This window comes from Schistocerca piceifrons, chromosome 3 (assembly GCF_021461385.2).
Source record: "Schistocerca piceifrons isolate TAMUIC-IGC-003096 chromosome 3, iqSchPice1.1, whole genome shotgun sequence".
Taxonomy (NCBI): domain Eukaryota; kingdom Metazoa; phylum Arthropoda; class Insecta; order Orthoptera; family Acrididae; genus Schistocerca; species Schistocerca piceifrons.
Genome location: NC_060140.1, coordinates 433648853 through 433669328, shown reverse-complemented (window position 1 = coordinate 433669328; position 20476 = coordinate 433648853). Strand labels below are relative to the sequence as shown.

Below are 20476 nucleotides of genomic sequence, written 5' to 3'. Positions count from 1 at the left end.
TGAAGTAAGACCTGTCAGCCCATTTGCTGAGTGTTTTGACCATGATGAACACATAGTTTTTTTAGTTCCGTAAGCAACAGTTTGAGCAACAGCACCAGCTCATACAGAATCTCACAGATCTGGCATACCTACACTTGCTTCTGACAGTCCCAGCTTTTCAGCAATTCAGTGAAACTCAAGATGACTTGGAGGTGCTTCAAAATATTTAGCATTTCTTTTCCAGGCAAGTGACAATATGTATTCTGAGTTACAGTGAGTCTTTTTATTATTTGCAAACCCACAGTTCTATTATATTGTGGTGACCCACACCACTATTGACCTGCTTTTAAGTAAACATTCTGCAACAAAATGCATGTATGGGGTGCTTGTTTAGAGTTCCCTTAATGTTGTTACACATCATGGATGGGAGACCTAGAATGCCTGAGTTGAAAGTGCAAATTTACTTGTTGCTGTGGACTACCATATTCAAAATCTTTAATTTGTGACATAGTGATTAGACTAGCTCTGGACAGTGAAGTGCATGCTCAAATGTTACAGCAGTCAAATCCTTCTTTAGCTGAAGCTTCACATATTTCTAGGGTTTTTGAAATTTCTCGAGTGGCTCAGGTTAACATTTCCACAGACTGTGAAATATCAGCACTGCCATATCAACTGACATATACAGCAGGACAGAATGTGTCTGGTGATGAAACTGTAAAATGTCACACAGTTCAGGTGACAGTGGAGCAGCTCACACTCAAATGGGCAGGAATCGAGCCCAGCAACATAACAGGTTTCCCATTTGGCCCTGGCAAAATTTTTGCAGGCAACACAGTTGTCCTAAATGTTTCTCTATAATAAATGAAAAGCACCAGTTTGCTTTTGTTCTACAATGTGGCCAAAAAAAAAAAAAAAAATTACAAGCCATTCCCATACTGGAGGAAACATGAAAGCAATTGGAAAGACAAAGAATCCACTTCCTTACATGGACTGGTATTCTGCATTGCTTGGACTGAGTTTTGGATAAAAAAGTCAAAGGTTGTATACTGTAATGTAATGGATGTATACTGTAATGTAATGGATGAAGAAGATAGTGTGTAATATTGTAGAACAAAAGCAAACTGGTGCTTTTCATTTATTATAATGTTGTTCTACCAAGAACCGACAGAAGATTCTGTTAATATGTTTCTCTATACGTGCTATACCTAGTTGCCCACTTTATAATGATGTCTTTGAACACTCTTTTTGCCAGGGTCACATAGCAGATGTTTGTCAGAACCAATCACAGCATCAGGATTGGAGAATGTTGATACAAATAAATGACATTACATTGCCAGCAGCAGCCGTGAGATTCTCATTTTATTCCTTTTTGGTACAGGGGCCTCAATCTTGTTTATTAATCAACCTACATCTCTCTAATTGGGATCTCCACCCTTAAGATCAGTGACGGCTAAACTGTGAACTTAGGCTCATCATGAAATTCTCATATTACACCAGGTAGTTCTGAAATTAATGTATAAGCAACTAACTCAAACCATTCCTTTCTTTCTATTAGCAGAACCTTCAGTGGAAAATACACTCCTGGAAATGGAAAAAAGAACACATTGACACCGGTGTGTCAGACCCACCATACTCGCTCCGGACACTGCGAGAGGGCTGTACAAGCAATGATCACACGCACGGCACAGCGGACACACCAGGAACCGCGGTGTTGGCCATCAAATGGCGCTAGCTGCGCAGCATTTGTGCACCGCCGCCGTCAGTGTCAGCCAGTTTGCCGTGGCATACGGAGCTCCATCGCAGTCTTTAACACTGGTAGCATGCCGTGACAGCGTGGATGTGAACCGTATGTGCAGTTGACGGACTTTGAGCGAGGGCGTATAGTGGGCATGCGGGAGGCCGGGTGGATGTACCGCCGAATTGCTCAACACGTGGGGCGTGAGGTCTCCACAGTACATCGATGTTGTCGCCAGTGGTCGGCAGAAGGTGCACGTGCCCGTCGACCTGGGACCGGACCGCAGCGACGCACGGATGCACGCCAAGACCGTAGGATCCTACGCAGTGCCGTAGGGGACCGCACCGCCACTTCCCAGCAAATTAGGGACACTGTTGCTCCTGGGGTATCGGCGAGGACCATTCGCAACCGTCTCCATGAAGCTGGGCTACGGTCCCGCACACCGTTAGGCCGTCTTCCGCTCACGCCCCAACATCGTGCAGCCCGCCTCCAGTGGTGTCGCGACAGGCGTGAATGGAGGGACGAATGGAGACGTGTCGTCTTCAGCGATGAGAGTCGCTTCTGCCTTGGTGCCAATGATGGTCGTATGCGTGTTTGGCGCCGTGCAGGTGAGTGCCACAATCAGGACTGCATACGACCGAGGCACACAGGGCCAACACCCGGCATCATGGTGTGGGGAGCGATCTCCTACACTGGCCGTACACCACTGGTGACCGTCGAGGGGACACAGTACATCCAAACCGTCATCGAACCCATCGTTCTACCATTCCTAGACCGGCAAGGGAACTTGCTGTTCCAACAGGACAATGCACGTCCGCATGTATCCCGTGCCACCCAACGTGCTCTAGAAGGTGTAAGTCAACTACCCTGGCCAGCAAGATCTCCGGATCTGTCCCCCATTGAGCATGTTTGGGACTGGATGAAGCGTCGTCTCACGCGGTCTGCACGTCCAGCACGAACGCTGGTCCAACTGAGGCGCCAGGTGGAAATGGCATGGCAAGCCGTTCCACAGGACTACATCCAGCATCTCTACGATCATCTCCATGGGAGAATAGCAGCCTGCATTGCTGCGAAAGGGGGATATACACTGTACTAGTGCCGACATTGTGCATGCTCTGTTGCCTGTGTCTATGTGCCTGTGGTTCTGTCAGTGTGATCATGTGATGTATCTGACCCCAGGAATGTGTCAATAAAGTTTCCCCTTCCTGGGACAATGAATTCACGGTGTTCTTATTTCAATTTCCAGGAGTATATTTTTGGACTTGATGCTTACTGTAACATTACACACTATCTTCTTCATCCATTACTTTACAGTATACAACCTTTGAGTTTTTTATCCAAAACTCAGTCCAAGCAATGCAGATTACCATTCCATATAAGGAAGCGGATTCTTTGTCTTTCCAATTGCTTTCATGTTTCCTCCAGCATGGGAATGGCTTGTAATTTTTTTTTGGACACATTGCAATAAAAGAATTGGCAGTACCAAAATTTTTCAAAACCCTCCCGATACCACTAGCCTTGTAGGATGGTGTTAAAGTGTAACTGGATTGCTGAGAGGAATTCAAAATGCTGTGCCCAATTCTTTATAGCAAATGGGCATCACTTTCAGTCATTATTCATAAACCAGGTGGTGTGTTGTGCTGACTTCAGAAATGCGGTAAATGCTCAGTGGATTGTGGACTCATACGACCATGTGCTTCCTAATGAATTATTATAAAAATTGGCGGGAGGTCAGTATTTCTCTAACACTGAACTTCCAGGTGGCAATTTTTTCAACTGCCTTCGGGTGAGGCTTCATACAAACTATCAGCGACATTGCCCAAGTGGACAGGTTTCTGAATGGCGTTGTGGCAATGGAAAGAATGCAGGAGGAGTTTACAGGGTGAGTCACCTAACATTACTGCTGGATATATTTTGTAAACCACATCAAATACTGATGAATCGATTCCACAGACCGAACGTGAGGAGAGGGGCTAGTGCAATTGGTTAATACAAACCATAAAAAAATGCACAGAAGTATGTTTTTTAACACAAACCTACGTTTTTTTAAATGGAACCTCGTTAGTTTTGTTAGCACATCTGAACATATAAACAAATACGTAATCAGTGCCATTTGTTGCATTGTAAAATGTTAATTACATCCGGAGATATTGTAACCTCAAGTTGATGCTTGAGTACCACTCTTCTGCTGTTCGATCGTGTGGATCGGAGAGCACCGAATTACGTAGGGATCCAAAGGGAACGGTAATGGACCTTAGGTACAGAAGAGACTGGAACAGTACATTACGTCCACATGCTAACACCTTTTTATTGGTCTTTTCACGGACGCACATGTATATTACCATGAGGTGTGAGGTACACATACACATATGGTTTCCGTTTTCAATTACAGAGTGGAATAGAGTGTGTGCCGACATGTCAGACCAATAGATGTTCAATGTGGTGGCCATCATTTGCTGCACACAATTGCAATCTCTGGCGTAATGAATGTCGTACACGCTGCAGTACATCTGGTGTAATGTCGCCGCAGGCTGCCACAATACGTTGTTTCATATCCTCTGGGGTTGTAGGCACATCACGGTACACATTCTTCTTTAACGTACCCCACAGAAAGAAGTCCAGAGGTGTAAGATCAGGAGAACAGGCTGGCCAATTTATGCGTCCTCCACGTCCTATGAAACGCCCGTCGAACATCCTGTCAAGGGTCAGCCTAGTGTTAATTGTCGAATGTGCAGGTGCACCACCATGCTGATACCACATACGTCGACGCGTTTCCAGTGGGACATTTTTGAGCAATGTTGGCAGATCATTCTGTAGAAACGTGATGTATGTTGCAGCTGTTTGGGCCCCTGCAATGAAGTGAGGACCAATGAGGTGGTCGCCAATGATTCCGCACCATACATTTACAGTCCACTGTCGCTGTTGCTCTACCTGTCTGAGCCAGCGAGGATTGGCCACGGACCAGTAATGCATGTTCTGTAGATTCACTGCCCCGTGGTTTGTGAAACCCGCTTCATCGGTAAACAGGTAGAACTGCAACGCATTCTCTGTTAATGCCCATTGACAGAATTGCACTCGATGATTAAAGTCATCACCATGTAATTGCTGATGTAGCGACACATAAAATGGGTGAAAGCGGTGACGATGCAGTATGCGCATGACACTACTTTGACTCAGTCCACCGGCTCTCGCAATGTCCCATGTACTCATGTGTGGGTTCATGGCAACAGCAGCTAACACACCAACTGCATCCGCTTCTCCTGTGACGGGCCTGTTACGGACCCGTTTGCCTGCTACGACCATACCTGTTGCATACAGTTGGCGGTAGATGTTTTGCAATGCGCGGCACGTTGGATGCTCTCTGTCCGAGTACCGTTCTGCATACACCCTGCAGGCTTCAGCTGCATTTCGTTGACACTCGCCATAGATGAGTATCATCTCCGCCTTTTCAGAGTTCGAATACACCATGGTCACAGTTCCTACAACACTACACTATCATAGACGTCTGGTAACACGGTGTACTACAGTTGGTCTGCGTGCGGAGACGAATGCAGAATAACAATAGCAGCAAGCGCTACATGCGGACACTGCGACTGCTAGACCAAACCACAACAGTGCACTACAGCCACACTTGTAAACACGGTCTTCATCGTAAACATGTCCCTGCAGATGCTGCTCGCCGACCGTGGCCCGTGTTTGTTACAACACGCAACTGAACGTCAGAGGTTTCAAGCGTCAACTTTAGGTTACAATATCTCCAGATGTAATTAACATTTTACAATGCAACAAACGGCACTGATTACGTATTTGTTTATATGTTCAGAAGTGCTAACAAAACTAATGAGGTTCCATTTAAAAAAACGTAGGTTTGTGTTAAAAAACATACTTCTGTGCATTTTTGTATGGTTTGTATTAAACAATTACACTAGCCCCTCTCCTCACGTTCGGTCTGTGGAATCGGTTCATCAGTATTTGATGTGGTTTACGAAATATATCCAGCGGTAATGTTAGGTGGCTCACCCTGTATATCAAATTTCCAGCAAGCATTTTTAGGCATTTTTGAAAGCCAGTGTAAAATGTAGCTTCTCAAAATACTCCTTCTCTCAGCATTCTATTAAGTACATAAGGTATTATCTTAGCCTTATACCTATTTTAGAGGATGTGATACCTATTTCTCATATTCCAATACCAAATAATGTAGGGAATCTGCAGGTTTCTATGGATAAGGTTACATATTATGCCAGATCAGTGATTCAGTTCCAGAAAAAAGAACTCTGTTTGCAGGGGTCCATGGAGATGTCACCAAACTGCTCATTGCCTGACATTGTGTTAGCCTAATAAATTTATCGTGACTCTTGGGCACAGACACATCATCATATGTCATTGAGGCTGTTTTACTGTGTAAGTACCAGAATGGTTTGGGATGCCTTATCACATTCATCTTGCCAGAGCACCAGAAGTTCCACATTTTCCAGTATGACAACAAATTTCACCAGACCATAGATTATAAGACATAGTTGTTGAATTCGGCCATGAGTCAAAGTTGCCTGAATGGACATCTCAGAGATTGCAATGCTGGCCAGTATTCTTGTCAAATTACCAATATCCCATTCATTAAAGTACATCAATGTAGCACATAGATGCAGATGCATTGTTACTGTTTTCTACAGGTTCTGATAAGGAATTTGATAGAAACGAACTGTCTGCTTTCACTTTGGTTGTCATTTTGAACAGTCAGGGAAGAGTTTCCCATCACTTCCGGATATTACACAGCAGCCATTCATAAGAATCCACTCTTGAGACTGGTTTCCCAGTCGATACAAGTGGCTGGCCAGAGGACCTTATTTCGTCAGCCCCCATGGAAGCGATTTTTTTTTCCCATAATGCAGTGCTCTTCATCTTTTCAAAGTTGTCCTATTATTGTATTCAACTGACTATTAGTGTCAAATGGTGATCCTGGAGATTCTGCACTCCCATAAATTGTGACTTCTGCATCAGTCACAGTAGGGCATTTCCTGAACGAAGAATGTGGTTCTGCTATGTGGATATTGAACTTTGGTTGATCAGGATATTTGTGTGTAGCTCAACAGCATGAAGCTTGTCAGGCACAGCAACCAGCACTGCTCCAAGCCTACAAGTCTTGGCCTGCAGTTTACCAGCCATGGGATCAGGTGTATGCTGAATTTGTGGATCTGTTCTGTGGAGCCAGTCAGTTGATTTAATTATTGTTATTTCCCATACCTCATCAAAATGAAACAGACTAGAACATTGAATACCACTAAGAACCTGATCACTTTTTTTCTGTTGAAGTAAACCCACAACCTGTTGTACCAATAATGGACCACAGTCTGAATCTGTTGGTTTTCAACAGTTTTGCATCCAGAATGGAATCGAGCATATTACTGCACCTGTGTTTCACCTTGCCTCTAATGGTATGGCCAAACAGTTTGTGTGAACATTTAAAATGCAGATGGAAGAACTATTGATGTCCACACAAATTGATTGTGCAGTGCTTTCTTTTTTTCCATTTACCAGGTGATGCTGTTTCGTGATCAAAGCCCATTGGAATTCTTGCATGGACACTCTCATTGATTATTGTTAGATCTGTTGCAGTCTCCATTGGTCTAAGAAGAAGAAGGAGCCATAGCTCTGATGGTAGCTCTGTCTGGTATGCACATTAGAACATGTGCTAGGCTGTCAGCTGGTTCTGGAGGCCACAGCTTGAGGCACTATTCGCCGATACCAGAACCAGTTCCATTTGTGCCACCTGGGGCAGCCTTAACCTCCAGATCTGCCAAACTGGCAGTGGCAGCCCACTTTGTTCACACCAAGAACCAATAACAGCAGGTGTGCGGTCTTATTCTGGGATGACATCCCAGATCATGGACACCTGGTATTCCTGGTCCTCCAGCCATAGTCTCTCATATCTATGGATTTGGATCTGGAAAATATGGAGGTGGCCTTGCTGCTGCACCAGGTCTGATGGCGTACCCACAGTCTTCCCCAAAACCAGCAGCAAGCAGTGAGAGTGAACTACAGTTGCCTCTTGCCCCTTTGGCTATGGACCCAGGAACAGCTCCTCTGTCACCAATAGCATCCAAAGCTGTACCCCAGCCATCACAGCAGCATGCAACCAATTTGTTTTCCCCTGCACCAACCAGGATGTTCCTGACCCTTGTGGACCAATTCAGGAGAGGAGGGATTTTGTAATCCCATGGGGCACATCAATGGATTAATCCCCATAATTCAGCATACATCCAGCAAAATAGTGAGCTAGGCATGAAAAGATACATCCATTAATGCAGGTCACATGGTAAACCACGTGTCTCAGACTTAAGGGCTGTTGCGAACTGCCGTGGACTTACTTCTCGCAATCATCTGATGTTTACAGCATGCTCTCCATTGTATCTATTGATGGTAACCTTGCTGTCTGTGGTTTTTTCCTGAGATGTGGTTTGGACTTTGTTGTTACCTACTATCAACATTTGGTTAGCACACTGACTTGCCTATGTGCCTAATACAGTATTGTCTTTGCTCACGGTTTCACTGACAGCTGGGTTTCCTGGAAGTGTACTGACAGCATCGAGGATTTGAAATGTATTAAAGTGCTTTCCAATCGAACCCACAAAGAGGATTCTCCTTTACTTACATTGGAGTTATTCAACAAGCTTCCAGAATACTGTATGGGACAAGAGACACCCACTTCCAAAAGTTTTTAATTTTTTTTTTTTTTTAATTTCCAATAGAGTTAGAAACTATTACTTTCTATAATTTACTTTTAAATAATTTGTGATTAATAAAATCTGTATTGTCAAGGAACCAGATTTACCACAGTTTTTATTATAGTATACATGTCCCCATTGGTAATTAGGAAGTTTTCATGAAAAAAATTGTTGCCTCATTGTGCTGTCTCCGACCTGCAGTGGGGATTATATTTTTGATGATTTTAACATCAATTTATGAAAGAAATCTGACGTTAAGAGTGATCTAGATATGTTATTAGCCACTTATAGTTCAGTGTCAGTTATAGATTATTCTACTGTATTAGCTCAAGATAGTACTCAACTGATAGATGACATTCACACGACAAGTGGAAGTTAAGCAAACACATGCCTACACTGTGGTATATGGTATTTCAGATCATGATGAACAGTTGATCACATTACATTGATGAACAGTTAGTAACATTACATTACTTAGCTATATGTATAGTCCAGAAACACACACTGAAAACAATGAGAGTGATTAATGACAAAACAATGAGAGGTTTTACGAGGAAGCCTTGGACCACTACAGGTGGTGAAATATCCCCAGAGCAAAAAATGCAAATCTAAAAATTGCCATAACAAGAAAGCATCCCAAAATACTTTCAGATTGTAAGCATTACTGTAACATTTAAGAAATGCTAGAAATCCTGGAGCATGAACATAATATCAACATTTTGCAGACCATACTATAAAATCAAATCAGTATGGAATATTGTTAGAAGAGAGATAGAGAAAGAAGTCTTAGAACAATATGGTGTTTCTGTCAAAGAAAACAGGACTATTATAAAAGACAGTACATGTGTTGTAGATATTTGTAACAATTTCCTTTAATAAGAGCTGAGAAAATTGGTTCAGGAAGTTCAGAAGTGAAATTGAAATGGTACACCAATTAGTCAATACAGAGGAGTGCAAGAAAATTTGTTCCACATTCCCATCTGAAAAGTTTGTTAGATTCTCCATCTGACATATGGAAGATCAGCATGACCCACAAAAGTTAAACTTTGTGTAGACTTGAGATCTCCAACCTATAATTTGTTACAATTTCAATCACACGCGTAACACATTAGTTCATGAAAGCAAAGATTCTGTAACTTACCAAACGAAAGCGTTGGTACATTGATAGAGACAATAACAAACACAAACACACACACAAATTTCAAGCTTTTGCAACCCACGGTTGCTTCATTAGGAAAGAGGGAAAGACGAAAGGATGTGGGTTTTAAGGGAGAGGGTAAGGAGTCATTCCAATCCCGGGAGTGGAAAGACTTACGTTTGGGGGAAAAAGGGACAGGTATACACTCGCACACACACACATATACATTCGCACATATACAGACATATGTAAAGCCAAAGAGTTTGGGCAGAGATGTCAGTCGAGGCAGAAGTACAGAGGCAAAGATGTTGTTGAATGACAGGTGAGGTACGAGCGGCGGCAACTTGAAATTAGCGGAGGTTGAAGCCTGGTGGGCAACGGGAAGAGAGGATATATTGAAGGGCAAGTTCCCATCTCTGGAGTTCTGATAGGTTGGTGTCAGTGGGAAGCATCCAGATAACCCGGATGGTGTAACACTGTGCCAAGATGTGCTGGTCGTGCACCAAGCCATGTGTAGCCACAGGGTGATCCTCATCACCAACAAACCCTGTCTGCCTGTGTCCATTCATGTGAATGGACAGTTTGTTGCTGGTCATTCCCACATAGAAAGCTTCACAGTGTAGGCAGGTCAGTTGGTAAATCACGTGGGTGCTTTCACACGTGGCTCTGCCTTTGATCGTGTACACCTTCCGGTTACAGGACTGGAGTAGATGGTGGTGGGAGGGTGCATGGGACCCCACTGACACCAACCTATCAGAACTCCAGAGATGGGAACTTGTCCTTCAGTATATCCTCTCTTCCCGTTACCCACCAGGCCTCAACCTCCACTAATTTCAAGTTTCTGCCGCTCATACCTCACCTGTCATTCAATAACATCTTTGCCTCTGTACTTCCGCCTCGACTGACATCTCTGCCCAAACTCTGTGCCTTTACATATGTCTGCTTGTGTCTGTATTTGTGCGGACGGATATGTGTGTGTGTGTGCGAGTGTATACCTGCCCTTTTTTCCCTCCAAGGTAAGTCTTTCCGCTCCCGGGATTGGAATGACTCCTTACCCTCTCCCTTAAAACCAACATCCTTTCGTCTTTCCCTCTCCTTCCCTCTTTCCTGATGAAGCAACTGTGGGTTGCGAAAGCTTGAAATTTGTGTGTTTGTGCTTGTTATTGTCTCTATCAACGTACCAACGCTTTCGTTTGATAAGTTACAGAATCTTTGTTTTTAGATATATTTTTCCCACGTTGAATGTTTCCCTCTATTATATTCATAACATTAGTTCATGACATTTTCTCAGACAGATTAAAATATGCCACTGTTAGGCCTCTCTTTAAGAAAGATGACTTCAGTGATCTCAGTAACTGCAGATCAGTTGCACTTCTTACATGATATTTCCCTTTTTTTTTTTTTTTTTTGAGACGGTGATGTATTCGGTACTTGTAGCCCACCTGATTAATAATGGGGTGCTTATTCACTTGCAGTTTGAATTTCAAAAGGGCTGCTCTAGTAAGGAAGCTATTTATATCACCCCTGAGCACATAACAAAGTTTTTAATTAATAAAATATAACCAGTTGAGATCTTAAGTGACGTACCAAAGACATTTGATGGTATCAACCTTAATATTGTACCACAGAAAATAAGTTTTTGTGGGATATATGATTCAGCATAGGCCTGGTTTAGTTCTTATTTAGAAACAGGATGCAGGAAGCTGCACTGAGATGTATGAATTGTGCAAATGAGGATGCTGTATCATCTTCATGAGTTGAAATCATTACAGGCATTCTGTAGGGTTTGAACATGAGCTCATTACTGATCTTATTCTTTGTTAATCATTTACCATTTTATCTGAATTAGGAGGCAACATTAGTCCTTTTTATTGTGAAGTCAATCAAATAAACATCCAAAGAGAATGTAGTAAATGGTGGTTTTGCCAAAGTTATTAAGTGGTTCTGCACAAATAGGATTGTTGTAAGAGTTGAAACAAAACAGCTCATCCAGTTTTGTACTGTCAAAAATATGCCACCTGCTATAAATGTAGTTTACCATTATAAATATAGTTTACCAGCCTGGCTTAATAGCACACATAATTCTAAGAAAAGTTGTTTTGCAGTAGTAATATCCTGCTTCAACTACTTCCTCTCCCACTAAAGATAATTACCTATCTTAAAATACATGGTTTAACTTATTTGCTGAGTAGTTTATGTTAAACTGTCATGCACTGGATTGTGCTTGAAAGATACTTGACTCTGTGTGTACCCATAATTACCTTTTGATGCATGTAACTTAATAAATTTACCTGAAGTGTATGACATTCTTCTAAGAATAAATATGAAATATTGATTTAGTGTATAGAATTCTTTGCCTTATGCATTTTCATATTTGCCCCATTGAATAATACTTAACTGCACCCATTTTAGATATATGTCTCACACAAAACTTGTTGCAGGGATCAGAAGAAACACTCAACAGACATCTGAAGTTTTTGCTGAAACAGATAGAGGCCAGTGTAATTGCAATCAGTGCTATGAAGATTCTTCTCATGTATCATCATATTAAACAGGTTAGAAATTTTTTATTGTGTGTGTGTTTGTGATTTTATTGATTTATTTGAGATACATATTCCATAGATCCAGTATGGCATGATTACCCATGGATGTGGAACGAGTCAAAGCAGATACAATATAGATATCATACAATACAATACATACTGGTATATTACACATGGTAGATGAATGATTCAAAACTGGTACAATACAATAATATAATCAAGATAATAAACAATACAATACAAAAATACATTAGTGATAAAGAACAATACAGATAACAATGACAAAGGAAATAATCTGAATTCTACTCAAATTACTTATCTCTGTTGAAGAATTCATCTAAAGAGTAGAAACATTTTTCCAGTAGAAATTCCTTTAGCTTTTTTTTTTTTTTTTAATAGCATTTTATTTTCTTTAAGACACTTTATATTACTTGGGAGTCTGTTAAATATTTTTGTACTTGTGTACTTTACCCCTTTTTGCACCAGAGAGAAATTTTTCCTTTCACAGTGCATATCACCTTTCCATCTTGTGTTATAATGATGGTATGCCTGATTTGTTTCATATTCAGAGAAATTGAGAATAGTGAAAGCCAAGAGTGAGAGGAGATACTGTGATGTAGTGGTTAATATACCTAACTGTTTAAAGAGATTTTGAAATGAGGTTCTTGGAGGGACACTACATATAATTCGGACTACTTTTTTCTGGTGTACAAAAAATTTTTTTGAAAGTGGTGAGTTGCCGCAAAAGATTATTCCATAGCACATCACTGAATGAAAGTATCCAAAATATGCAGACTTTGATACGTTGATGTCTCCAATTTTGGAGGCTATTCGGATGGCAAATGTTGATGAGCTAAGCTTTTTTAGTGTTTGCTGTATGCGGAATTCCCAGTTGAGCCTGTTATTTATGTGTACACCTAGGAACTTTGTGCACTGAACACTCTGTCACTGTTGGCTCTCGTGTGCAAAGTTAATCTCTTCTGGGCTTATGTAAATGGATTGGAACTGCATGTAATTTGTTTTATTGAGCTTTATTGCTAGAGAATTTGCCACGAACCAGTTCAGAGCATTTGCAAACACTTGGTTGGTATTTAACTCTACGTCAGTGGAGGTTTTGCTGGCTGTCACTATACTTGCGTCATCTGCAAACGTTGTGATATTGCTAGCACTATTTGATGACTGGGGTAGGTCATTAATGTATATAATAAATAGTAGGGGACCAAGAACTGACCCTTGTGGAACTCCATGATGTACTGTTCCCCAGTCAGACTCTACCCCTCCTACTTGTAGATTGTTAACACCTTAAACTATTTTTTGTTGTCTGTCTTCTAGATATGATCTGAGCCAGTTACCCATTTGTCCACGGATTCCATATTGGGCTGCTTTTCCTAAAAGTATTGTGTGATCGATGCAGTCAAAAGCCTTAGTCAGGTCACAGAATATGCCAACGGGTAATTTTTTCTTGTCGAGGCATTCTAAAACGTTATTTGTAAGTGAGTAAATTGCTTTGGTTGTAGATATGCCTGATCTGAAACCAAATTGTTGTTTACTAATTAGTGCAAACTTTTCAAGGTGATTGACAATCCTGACGTATTTTAATTTTTCAAAGACTTTAGAATATGCTGTTACAAGAGAGGTAGGACAATAGTTGGAAACATCTGTGGGATTGCCTTTTTTGTAGAGGGGTTCACCGTAACATACTTCATTCTGTCACGGAAGATACCTTGATTTAGAGAGGAATTGAATACATGAACTAGAACTTTAGAGAGTTGATTGCAGCTGGTTTTTAGCAGTTTGCTGTAAATATTGTCTACTCCCAAAGAATTTTTACTTTTTAGAGACACTATGGTTTTTCTTACTTCTTGCACGGTTATGGGGGCCATACCTATCATGTCTATAGAGTTAGGGAAAAGTTCTTTCAGAGATTTTATTGCCTTTTCTGAAGAGCCTTTGGATGCTGTTTTCTCAGTGACAGTTAAAAAGTGCTCATTAAAGATTTTTGCTACAATACCTTGATTTTAAACTAACTTACCTTCATTGTTAAGAGCAAAATGTTGGGTCTTGTTAGGGTAATTTGCACCAGTCTCATTCCGTATCACTTCCCACATAGTTTTGGTTTTATTAGTAGAGTTATTAATTTTTGAGCACAGATCATACTTTTGATTTCTGAACGACTTTGTTCAATATTTTACAGTATTTTTTTTTTTTTCTTTTGCAAGAAATCCTAATTCCAGTGGAAATCCAAGGCTTGTTGGTGGATTTTTTAGTATGGGTTTTATATAGTCCTCATTAAAGATTTTTGCTACAATATCTTGATTTTGAACTAACTTACCTTCATTGTTAAGAGCAAAATTTTGGGTCTTGTTAGGGTAATTTGCACCAGTCTCATTCCGTATCACTTCCCATATAGTTAGACTGTTAGTCTTGTGTGTGTGTGTGTGTGTGTGTGTGTGTGTGTGTGTGTGTGTGTGTGTGTGTGTGTGTGCCTGTATGTTTGTTTGTTTGCTGTAATTGTATGCTCGCAAAAAGAATTAAAGCACAGGTAAACTGCCACAGGGTGCATGTTATTTGACTAGTTTCACTAATTAAATGAAAGCAGCCTAAGACATTCATTTACGTGATAGCAACACATCAGAAGCCAAGCTGTGATATGAACTTCTCATTCTTTAGCAGAGTATGTACTTTTGGAATAACAATGGTGTTCTGCCTATGGAGAAGAGTGACCAATGTATCACCTCTCATTTCCAACTTTCTCTTACATGAGATATTAATTCCTTTATTTATCCATAGCTTACTTGCTTTTTAATGGATTTGATGGATAACTTTTTAGGAAATTGATTTTCCTTGTTCTTTAGTGTATTTTTGGATAATGTTTTAGGAAAAATCGATCCTGATCTGACTTTATGGTCTGGTCTGCCAGTTTTTGACAATATGTGCAAGCTTCAGGATTTTTTACATTTTCTGAAAATGTTACTGTACTGTTTATAACATGAAAGTACTTTGGGATCCTTGCTTTTTTTTGCTATTTTATAGATTTGTATTTTTGGTTCTGAACATACTTTAGTACCCATAGTGACCCAAGATTTCTTTGTAAGACATTTCATTGTTTTATCACTAATCACTCTCACTGTTTTCATTTAGTGTTTCTGATTATACATGTAACTAAAGTTATGTAATGTGACTGACTGTTCACCATTACCTGACATATCACATATCTCATGGTAGGCAAGTGTTTGCTTAAATTCAGTTTGTTGTGTTAATACATCATCTATTAGTGTACAACCTTCTTGAGCTACTTCAGTAGGGTAATTTATAATTGACACTAAACTGTAAGTGGCTAATAACATATATAGATCATTTTTAATGTCAGATTTCTTTAAGAAACTGACATTAAACTCACCACAAATATAATCCAGTCTTCCTACCTTACAGACCACACAAGGAGCCAACAAAATTTTTCATACATACTTCACAATTACCCAGTGGGGATGTATGTAACATGACAAAAACTGTTGTAAGTCTGCTTCTTCAACAACACAGGTTTTATTAAGCACAAATTATTTGCAAAGAAATCACAGAAAGTAATAATTCCTGACTCTGCTGTAAATGCACCAAATGAAAAATTTTTGGAACTCTCTCCTTTAACAACTTTTGCTGGTAAGATTCCCATTTACAAAGTATAACAATCAAAAGTCTATGGTGATAGATTCTTCTCAAATTTTGAAAAAAAAAGAAAACTTCTCCGCTTTTAAAGTTTCTAATCCAAATGTCATTTTCTGTAATTCCTTTGTGGTTTTATTTACATATGTAAATGTAAAGGAGCAGTCAAATGAAAACGAGATAGATGGGAAAAAATGGGACAGACTCAAACATTCTGAGGGGTCCATACAATCTTTTATGTATATAGGTAGTTTATTCATCCTGGCAATTAAGAACTCAATGATTCGATATTGGCAGAATATTAGTCCTGATAATTCCAAAACTTTTGAGAATGTTTCAATTTTAAGTTTTAAGTTCAGTTTTTTGTGTAATTTTACATTTGCCATTGTAATTTTCCATTTATTTTATTAATTCTTGAATAATATTAACATGCCATGCTAATTAGGATGAGGATGAGGAATTCTACCTTATGCAAGACACCTTTTCAGTTTCATTTTACCCAGATGTGTTTCAGCACTTTTGTGGTATCTTCAGTAGGTTATTTTATTTTCTTACTTACATGAAGTTAATGGGTATTTATGTTAATGACCAATAACCAAATACCCAATAAATTCATGTAAGTAAGAAAAAAAATAATGCACAAAAAGTGCTGAAACATATCTGGGTAAAACTAAATTGAAAAGGCGTCTTGCATAAGGCAGAATTCCTCATCCTATTTATGTAGCAAGCTCGGTCATAAGAAGAACTGCAACACCACAAGATGATTACTTTTAAAATTAGCTATGGAATAATGTTTGAGTTAATTGAATCAAATTTTAAAGATCTGTGAGTGAAATTTTTTGCAATCCTATGCACTCGGGCATCTCTTAAGTTTTAAATTATAATAATAAAGATGATTAGGTATGTATAGGAGTGGAGCATCTTCATCATTTCTTCACTGGTAATTAGGTGAGATTATGGACAAATGTGAGTTTAGTAGTTTGTACGAAAATTGAAAATTAAATAAACTCAAAAGAATGCAAACTCCAGGTAGGAAAAGAAAAAATGGCTGCTTATTGTAAAGAAGATATGATAAGTTGTAGACAGGCATAATTAAAACACACTTATAAAGCTTTCAGCTACAGCCTTCATCAGCAAAAGGAAATGCACATCTTTCATAAACACAAGCAAGCACACATGACTAACAACTCCGTCAGTTCTTGTGTTAATGAAGGCTGTGGTGGAAAGCTTTATGTAAGTGACTCTTATTTGTGCCTGTCTGCAACTTTATGTGTCCTCTTTACAGTAAGTTGCAATCTATCATTTCCTTCATTTTTGAAAATTAAATACAAATGATCGATTGAGTATTAATTTGAACTAGATATGTAATTGATGAGTGAAAAAAGATTGAGTAGAACCACATTGTATATCAAAGCTGGAAAAAACATTGTCAGTAATTGTGTTACTAACTATGATACTTGCCAGATTTTGTGTTTCAAGGTCAACAGGAGGTACCCTACAAGTTTTGTTTGTGAGTTTGCAAGAATCAAAATATGTGACATAAGTGGCCATATCATTTAATTGCCTTAACTTGGAGTCTTAAATTATTACACCACCAAGGAACCATAGATCTTAGTATGTGACATAAATTTGAAATTAATATGTGTACCCGCACATGAGAAAAAGGAGTCTTAACAGATGGACTGTCAGTGAGATAACAGATGACCAAAAAAATTTTTTCATGTGACACAATCATGAATTACCAATTTTAAGATTTTTTTCTTTGCTTTTACTGCTAAACATTGCTTCTTGCAAAATTCCATGATTCTAGATCAATGGTAAGTACCCTACAGGTTTTCAGGTTTTGATGAGCAAATTTGAGAGTATCAAAACATATAACATAAATGGCTGTATCTTTTTATTGTTTTGACTTAGGAGCTTACATTTTTTACACTGACAAGGGACTGTAGACCTTAGTAAGTTACATAAATTTCAACATGGTACCTCTACACCTGTCGATGATAAAATGTGTCTTAACAGTCGGATAGACACACAGGCCAACAGACAACAAAGTGAACCTATAAGGGTTCTGTTTTTACTAACTGCATTATGGAACCTAAAAATAAAGTAAACTGTTCATTATTTCAAAAGCAATCATCATAACTCTTAATACATTTACCCTATGTGAGATAGGATGGTCAGTTCTTACAAGGAAAAATGTTTGCAGTTGCCTACGGGACCATGACTGTACCGAGCAATGCACTGCTTCATCCAAAGCAAATTGACAGTCATGAATGTCCTTCTTCAGGGCACCACAAATATGGAAATTTTATGGGGAGAGATTGAGACTGTATGGAGGATGTATAAGGACTTTCCAGTGAAACTTCTTCAGTGTAGTTGAAACAAATATGTAAACATGTGCCCCCCCCCCTTTTCCCCCTTCCCCCCATCCCATTGCTTCCTGCATCCTATTTTACCTTTTAAGGTCAATTACCCACACCAAGAGCAAGAGGTTGCTCCAAATCTCTGTCCACTTCTCCAACCTCTTTGGCAAGGCGTTTGGCAGTACGAGGGTAACTCCTTATACAAGAAGTCTTCAGTCACTATAGCCAGTTTTTATTCATATTTTAATCAGTGGCCAGGTTTGGATGCAGGAGACAATACATTTTGGTTACTAGCCAGTGATGGCTATCCCTAGACCAAGGAGATGAAACTTGGATATTAACAGTTCTGATAAGAAGAGGAATAAATGTTTTAAAACTGTCCACTGCTTCCATTATTTAGGTTTCCTCATAATGACAGATAATAAAATGAGACACTGTATTAGAGAAAGGATACAAGCAAGAAACAGGATTGATTATGCATACTTACAGGTGTTCAAGAATTCTCTAATTATAAGAACAACGTAGGTAAGAGTATACTATTCGTTTGTGCAACCAGTGGCTACACATGGGTGAGAAATGGGGACAATGACTAAAGCAGATACGAATGACCTAAAGGCATTTAAAACAAAAATCATGTGATGAATTTATGGACCCGTGAGAGAGAGAGAGAGTTGGAGAGTAAGGTACAACCATGAAATACAAGAGAAAGATCTAGTGAAATTTAATAAATCTCAAGAAGTATATGGGTTAGGACCGGATACCCAAACAATGAAAAGCAGATTGTATTCCACTAGAAGGAAAGGCCAACCAAGAGTTAGATGTTTGGACAATCTGTTGGCTGATGGAAATCTGAGGATGGAAGATAAAAACAGAGAACAGAAATGTATGGAGGAAGATTGTTGAGGAGGTGAAGGCCTGTCAAGGATTGTAGTGCCGAAGAAGAAGAAGAAGAAGAAGAAGACCATAAAAGCAGATTTTGAACTGTTGTACTATAGTGGAATGCTGAAGATGTGATGGGTGGATTGGATTTCAAATGGGGAGGTGCTGAATCAAATTGGTGAGAAAAGAAACTTTTGGCACAACATGACTAAAAGAAAGCATAGGTTGACAGGGCACAAACTGAGTCATTACAGAGGATTGAATTTGTTAATGGAGGGAACCATTGTGCGCCAGGAGTAAAAATTGGAAAGGAAGGCTACAGCTTGACTACAGTAAGCAGATTCAGATGGCTGCAGGTTGCAGTATTTATGCAGAGATGAAGGGGCTAAATAAGATGGACTGTCATGGAGAAGAGCATCAAACCGGTCCTCATACTGAAGGCCACAACAAGAACACATGGAAGACTAAATTTTAGCAGTAACTCAGATTACTTTAATGTGATAAATTTGACAAGCTCAAAGAAGAGTTTTTTTCTGTGTGCATTGCTAACAAGAAAATGTTTTTAACACAAGAAATTAATTGCCTTTATTTTTTATTAAACTGTTTTCACTGCATGTGGAAAAACTGGAAAAGTCTTTTAAGCTGGAGAGACTCAGGTTCTGTGACAACTTCAAAAGAATGGCACCACAGAGAATGGCTAAGAAAACCCTGTAATACATGCAAAACTGACTCATAGAATTAAAGGAGGACATGATGGAAATGAGCATCACACGAGAGACATTAACAACAGGATATAATACAGAAATATCCTCATTCTCTACATCATTCAGGTGTTATTGCTAGGTAAAAAAAAAAAAAACAGAGATCAAAATCTGTGGTTCATCTAGGATTTGTTCCGAAGACCTTTCTGTAACCAAGTCTGCGCTTTACCACTACACCACCAAATCCAACATTGATTCTACTTTGGGAAAATGACACATACTCTTTGACATGGAATCTGAACCATGTTTCATTTATGGTGAATATCCACATTACTGAGAGATGAAGTTAGGTTAAAAGATTATGAAAAATCCATGGTCTGACTGGGGTTCAATCCCACCGCCTTTCAGTTTTCAAGCACACACTGGACCACCAGGCCTGACTCAGACTGCACTCAAGCTTCATTGCTGTCATGTCAAGTGTACTGCTATTACTATTTTCTGAGTGTTACTATGGAAAATGGCAGCTCAGCGACAGTGGTTGAAGAAGCCATAAGCTGATAGTGGGTGCCAAGATTTTGGCATACCTGTTGCATCAAAAGGCCTGTTTATGCATTGTGAGGTGGACCAGTGTGAGCACCAACTGCAAATTTGATGATGCATTGGAAACATGGGGCTTTTGCAGGACAGGCCGGATGGTTTCTACATCTTAAAGCCATGGGTTTGTTATTTTGTATATAGTTGGAAGCTGTACATTGG

General features: G+C 39.6%; 1 protein-coding gene across 1 annotated transcript in view; it reads left to right on the top strand.

The window, feature by feature from the left end:
- Positions 1–20476, top strand: part of LOC124788724 (testis-expressed protein 47-like) — a 188136-nt gene that overhangs the window by 56930 nt on the left and 110730 nt on the right. Inside the window, exon 2 of the mRNA XM_047256004.1 lies at positions 12016–12129. Within this exon, the coding sequence (XP_047111960.1) occupies positions 12016–12129 (114 nt within the window). The remainder of the gene's footprint in view (positions 1–12015; positions 12130–20476) is intronic.